General features: G+C 48.7%; 1 protein-coding gene across 1 annotated transcript; it reads right to left on the reverse strand.

Moving 5' to 3' along the window:
• Nucleotides 1-804: 804 nt before the first annotated feature.
• On the reverse strand, nucleotides 805-4,484 carry TPBG (trophoblast glycoprotein). The gene has a single exon (XM_051613384.1). It carries the CDS (start codon nucleotides 4,482-4,484, stop codon nucleotides 3,357-3,359), a length of 1,128 nt encoding a protein of 375 aa, XP_051469344.1. The 3' UTR covers nucleotides 805-3,356.
• Nucleotides 4,485-7,032: the final 2,548 nt, after the last annotated feature.

The following is a 7,032-nucleotide window of genomic DNA, read 5'->3' on the forward strand; positions in this document are numbered from 1 at the left end:
GAATTTTCTGTTTTTACCTGGCAACAGTGTTTATCCAAAGCACTTTAGGAAAATATATTAAAATTACATCAATTCCTTGTGCTATTCTATTAAGAAAATACTAAGGTTATCACAACTTTAAGAAAGCAGTTGAACCTTGGACAAACCCTCCTTTCTGCTTCTTAGCTGTGCAGCCTTCCCTCAAGATTTGCTCATTACTTTAGTTTAGATGTTTTCTATGAAACATCAGTGATAACCACGTCAGGAAGAACTTTGGGGGGTTATGTATACAAAACACATTTTAGAGGCATTTAATGCTGCACATGTTTTATTGACGAATGAAAGAATAAAACAGCCTTGCTATTTAAGCTGCTCTGGAAATGGCAATCAATTCAAATTTCAAGGGTCAAAGCAGAGTAAGATTATAAAATATGCTTCAGAGTAACCCTTACACTAATGTTATTTTAAATTCATACTTTTAAACCAAGTTCTGAAGCCCTCTGGGAGCTACTTTTTAAATGTCTTTTGAGTACCACTGTAACTATTTTGTAATAGGAAAGGAAAACAAATTTCAAGCACTGTTTATGGAAGGGGATTTAAGATCACTTGCATTGTACAAAACACCAAAGCATTCATTATTGGTCAAACACTGTAGGAGAACATTATTCAGCACAATACTGACACATGCTAAGTGTTACATCCTAATAAATACACATGTAAGCAAATGGCAAAAATTATTTTAAAGTAGCCGTCAACAGGTCTCTAATAAAATTGTTACAATTACTTTCTAAGATACAAAAATAATAATATTTAGAATAATAGTTGTAATACAACAGTTACTCACTATACAAATACTCAGTCGATGGGTGAGAGACTGCAAATAAAGTCATTGCCTGTCCTTACACAGCTCCATAAATGCATAGCTGTTACATTAACACATCACGGATAACTGTTTTTACTGTAGTTACTTTAAAGTGTCTGTTTACAAAACCCAAGAAATTGCCCAAGAAATGTCCTGGTTTGAATCTATTTTCTCTATTATATTACAGGAGCATCTTAAGCAAGGATGACGCTCTGCTACTCTTGGCACTGTACAAGTAAGTTTAAGTTGATCATCTCTGAAATGATCAATACAGCAAAGCACACTGCATAGCTCTTGTGAATTCTAGCTGCTTAGGTAAACTATCTTATGTATGCCAAGTATGAATGGTTTGCATAGTTGCACAGTAACAGTTATTCACACTGAGGTTTTTACACTGTTCTTAAAATAATGGGCAGCTAACATTCAGACCAGCAGTCTGCTTTTTAGGAATCCACAAACTTCATACCTGTTTACCAGATATTGCTCATATATTTAATTACAGCAGGAGAAATAGGCTATCATTTATTACACTAATTGTAAGGTCTTTATCAAAACCTTATTTGTACTTAATATTAATTTATTTTTTACTTCTGAGAGCAAACATACAAAACTACACTACAAAAAATCCCTGCTATTAAATAAATTTAACAGCAATTTTAAGCAATAGAAAATTAGTCTGAGCCAACTTGTGCTACTTGCTTTGTCTGAAGTTGCAAGGAGAGAAAAATACATTTGAATAATACTGATGCCCAAACCAGATTATATTTCTCCTGATACTTTAGGGACTATTATATATTTATGAGCTCTTACCAAAGGCGCATATATATGAGAAAACTGTCACTTTTGAAAGCAAAGAGATTTTAGCCAGTAATTCATAACACTTTAGAGACGTTCAAGAGCTTCAAGGAATAGTGACATTAGAAAAAGCTCCACAGATATGCTGATAGATACCAATTCACATCACACTTTCACAGTTGGTGTATTCTTTCCATTAAGAATCTATGAATGGATTGGAAAAAGTGCATTTATTATTGGTGACCATTGGAAGGTTCTTGCTAACCTTTTCATCTGTCACCAGAGTTGCATATTAAATTATGCATTTTTGAAGTTTTTCTTCACATGCTTTTTATCTATTTACAAAAAAATGCATTCCCAAGCAAGTAATCAGCATGAGTAACATACAATATTGAAATGCACCTGTTAAAAGCTTTAAGGTTAAGTGTAAAGTTCCATCAAATTACTTGATGTGGATAATATAGAAACTCACTAGTACTGAGAGTCTACAATGAGTTAAGAAGCAGTTAATAAATTAAGTGCTGCATTCATTTACAAGCCTGAAGCTCACTCACCACACAACTGAGCTACATTTAATTTAGTTCAGGACACGAAATTTTTTTTTTATATAATAAACAATCCAATTCAGATAAAATTTCCTTAAGCTGAAATAATGCACAACGTAATTTGAATTATTTTTTTTTAATTTGGTAGAGAAGACCTTATGAAAATTCTACCAGTTCGTACCTTCCCATCAAGGTGCACCCCAGCCTCTGTCCTGACACTTTGCAGTTGTTTTGAGAGCAGACTTGGGGGTTTAGTGCCAAATGAAACAGCTTGTTGGTTGCTGCAATTCTCCTGGCATATTTCACAAAAATGTCAAACATTCATTCCTCTAAGCTACACAGTTCTATAAAATTTTATTCAGATTACTACTGCAGGGCTACTACTTCAGAGCCTATAAAGCTAACCACACTCTTAGATGTCCATATATTTCTCACTGAACAGCAAACTTCAACACAACAGTTCTTGTAAGACTGTTTATTGAATTTAACAGCTCAGATGGAGTTTAGATGCAGTTTGTATAAAAAAAAAATATCTCTTTTCAGGTAAACTACAATCAAAACTTTACAAAATAGTAAGGGACTTACTGAGATCCTAAGTTTCCCAACATGTAAAACTATAAAGTATTTTGTGCATGCTCACTACTTGATTTCTTGCTTTGTACCAGAGGAGTCATTAAAAGGAGTCTCTTTGTTTTTTAAAATCTCAAGGGAAGTCTGTGAAACGGAATTGTTGTAATCATAATTCAGATATACAAGATCAAAACTGGCACAGAAGAACATAACCTTTTTTTTTTTCCTAAAAAGTTGAGGCAGTTTTTGTTGAATGGTGTCTGCATCAGTGAATTTTTTATAATCTCTGGTGGCTTTGAAGCACCAGAGAGATTCTTTTTTTTTTTTTTTTTCTCTTTTAATAGCTTAAAAAAAAATATTCCAGCAAGTACAGACAGGAAAGAAGGAAAAGAAGTAGCAGCTTGTTTCCTACATACAGCCCAACGCCATGCGCAGCTGCCCAGGTTCTCAAAAGAAAATTGAACCTTGTCAGAGGGAGGGAGGCACATCCCCCCTGATGTTACAAGCATGCCCGAGATTTCTCAGGGAAAGGGACGCAAGCACGAGGGTGAAGCTTAAGTCTACTTTTCATGCACAGCTACTGCACGCTGCCCCGCAGCGCTTCGTCAGACATCCGAGTTGGAGCTGAGGTTTGTTAACCTGGGGTCTGCATTGATCTCATATCTGTAGTGGTAGCCCTCCATGTGATCCCTACAGGCATCTCTGATGTTGTGCATCCACTTTTTGATCCCTTTTCGGTTCAAGTACAAAACCAGGAGGAAAATGGCTCCGATGAGAGCCAATACTATCCCTAGAAAGACGTACGAAGTCTGTAGCTGGGAAGGCAGGTCTATGGGCACAGAGCAGTTCAGGTCCAAGCTGTTGATCTTCAGCAGGGCTTTGCCCAGCATCTTATCAGGGTAGGAGCACGTCAGGGCTTCTTTGCCCTCTACTTGGTCGCTCTCCTTGAGCCAGGCCACCAGGTCCTCGATGGCGCAGTCGCAGACCCAGGTGTTGCGGCTCAGGCTGATGCGCCGGAGGGCGGGCAGGCCACGGAACTGGGCCAGCGTGTCATTCCTTAGCACGCTCAGGGAGTTGTTGCTGAGGTCGAGGCTCTGCAGCTGGCCCAGCCCCTGGAAGGAGACGTTTCTCAAGCCCACCAGGGAGTTGTTGCTCAGGTCTAGCTGCCGCAGGGCGGGCAGGGCTGAGAACATGCCGGCGGGCAGCAGCAGCAGCCCGTTGTCGGCCAGCTCCAGGCGGCTGAGGTTGTGCACAGCCCCGGACTGCAGCATGGTGGCCAGGCTGAAGAGGACGCTGCGGTTGCGCAGGGCCCCGCGGAGGGCCAGCTCCTCCAGCGGGCTGCCGCCCTCCCCGAAGGCCTGCGGGCTGAGGGAGGCCAGGGGGTTGCCGCTGAGGTCCAGCTGCCGCAGGGCGGGCAGGGCCGCCAGGGCATCGGCTTCCACGGCCTGCAGGTGGTTCCCGCTGAGGTTGAGGGCGCAGAGGTCGGGCAGGCGCCGGGCGGGGAAGGCGCCGGCCGGCAACCGGTCCAAGTAGTTGCCGGTGATGAAGAGGCTGCGCACGTAAGACGGCAGGTCGGGCGGCACCGCCGTCAGGTTCCCGTTCACGCACTTCACCGTCTTGTCCGCCTCGGAGCACTCGCAGGGGGCCGGGCAGCTGCCGGGCTGCTGCGCCGAGCGACAGCCCAGTAAGACGTGCAGCAGCAGGCCCAGGCAGAGCGCGCCGCGCCCCGGCATCGCGCCCGGACCGGCCTCGCACACAACTTTCTGCTCCGGGCGCCTTCGGTTCTGGGCGGCGAGGCGAGGCGGGGGGCGGCTCCCGCCGGGGCGCTGCCCGCTCCGGGCAGCCCCTTCTCCGGGGGCAGGCGCTTCCCCTTCGGGGCTCGCTCCGCTCCGCTTCTTGCAACGAGACCTGCAGCAGGAGAGGAAAAGGAGCGGGCAGCGGCGGGGCGGCTCCGCTGGGCAGCGCCCGCTCCCCTTGACCCGGTACCGCGCCTCGCCCCCCGGCCCCGACACGTGGCTCGCCCGGCCGGCCCCGGCCAGAGGCAGAGCGGGGGAACCCGCCGAGAACAACTTTTCCCCCCCCCTCTCCAGCTCACGCTGCCTCCTCCACAACCGGCCGGTGGCTCCGCCGGAGGAGTACGGAGCGGAGAGGAGGGGAGGGTCTAACCCCGTTCCCCCACCGCGTTCTGCAGCTCCCCGCCTGTCGCACCCCCCCCCCTCCCCCTCCCCCAGGGCTTTCCCCTCCGTTCCGGGCCACGACCAGTGCAAACTCCTGCCCGCAAAACCCACTGCGCAGCGGAACCGAGCCCCGTCCGGTCCCTCACCTCCCGCCGTCGTTCCCGCCCCGCATCCGCCGCAAACTCCGCTGGAACGAGGCGCCGCCGACTGCCCCCGGCCCCGCCGCCAACTCCGCGCCCACCCTCACTCTGCCTGGCCCTGCCTCCGCTGACAGGAGAAACCAACCACCGCCCCGGCCGGGGGGAGCACCGCCCGCGCCTGCCCCGAGGGGCGGCCCCGCCCGGTCCCGCCCGTCGCCGCCCGGAGGGTCCCCTCGCCCCCGCCCCCCCCGCTCCCCTCGCACGCCGGCCCAGGTGCTGCCGCCGCGGGCTCACCTTGCCTGCGAGCGGAGCTGCTCCATGTGCAACTCCCCTCAGCGCGGCGGAGGAGGCGGCTGGCCCGGCACGGCTCGGCACGGAGCGGCTCCCGGCCGCCATGGGAGGTGGGAGCTGGCGGCGAGCGCTGGCAGAGCCCGGTGACCCGCTCCCTTCCCCGGCAGCGCCCTTACCTGTGCCTCGCCCCGAGGCGGCTGCTGCGGCCGCGGGCGTCGCGCTGGAGCCTGGCTCCGTTTTCCGCAGTTTCCTCGATCGGGCGCGCTCAGGCCGGCAGGATTGGGAAATCCCGAGGAAAATCCCAGGGCGTGGGGGGCGGGGGTGAGGGGGTCGTTCCGGACCCCGCCCGAAGCCCGCCCTGGGCCTGGGTGCGGGGAGGAGGCGAGTGGGGTCCGCGGGCCCCGGTAAGTCTTGGCGCGGAGGCGCGGGCAAGACCGGCCGCTACCCCGACCCCTCTGTCCAATTTCGGGGGAGCCGGGAGCAGCACCAGCAACAAAATACCCCAAACCACTCCGAATCTAAAGCAAATAAAAAGCAAACCTGCCGGGATCTCTAGAGGTCCTAACTTAATTTATAATCATTAAAAAACCCCAAACCCAACAACCTACGAATTGATAGCTAAAGTCTGAAATAGTGTAACTCTCTTACGGTGAGGAAAAAGCCCAAATACGTATCTCTATGTAAAATATTCACCAGATTCAGTCGCTATGGCTATCCCTGCTGCACAATCTGGGTGGGACAAATGCTGTTTTGTAGATGAATAAACCGCTGGGGTTATTCCACAGAGGGGGTATTTGAGAAGAGGTGAATGGTGGGAGCTATCTTGGGGGTTGTATTGGACCACTGGTCCCTATGAAGTGATTGAAATAGTTAAATAACATCTAAATAACACAGAATACATTCAGGTATATTAAAATAACCAGCTTCAGCATGTGAATCAAAATGCTTTGGGTCTGTGACTCCTTACCCTTCTGATGACTGCTTACACAAGATTTCCTTAAACCCGTACATCAGGGTTAGGCTCCTTCTGCTTTTCTGATGAACTAGGTTCCTTTTTATTTTTTTTTATTTTGTGTGCGTGTGTGTTAAGTCAGCAGAAACCTTACAGCTGTCAAAAGCCACGGGGGAAATAATTAACAGATTAATCCAATATGACATCTTGAGAAATTCAGCCCCAGAAAATGGGGAATAATGAGCTAAAACACTTGATTTCTGTAGGATTCTTCTCACCTCTCTGGCCTGACAGTGTTGTTATGGTGCAGAAAAGTCTGAGGTTGGAGTGACAGGCAGGGGCTGCCCAGGAAGCTCTTTACATGAAGGTTATGGAGAAAAGGGAGTGGCTGAACTAAGTGATACAAATAAGATCTTGAACTCAAGCAGTTCCAGAAGGTTGGGAAGTTCATTGAATCACAGGATGGTTTCAGTTGGAAGGGAACTTTAAAGGTCATCTAGTCCAACCACCCTGCATAGGCAGAGACACCTCCCTCTAGACCAGGTTGCTCCAAATCCCATCCAACCTGGCCTTCAACACCTCCAGGAAGGGGATATGCACAGCTTCTCTGGGCAACCTGTTAAGTGTCTCACCACCCTCACAGAAAATAATTTCTTCCTAATCAAAATCTACCCTCTTCTAGCAGCCATTCCTCCTTGTCCTATCACTACACGCCCTTATA

The sequence above is a fragment of the Apus apus genome, chromosome 3, assembly GCF_020740795.1.
Source record: "Apus apus isolate bApuApu2 chromosome 3, bApuApu2.pri.cur, whole genome shotgun sequence".
Classification (NCBI taxonomy): Eukaryota; Metazoa; Chordata; class Aves; order Apodiformes; family Apodidae; genus Apus; species Apus apus.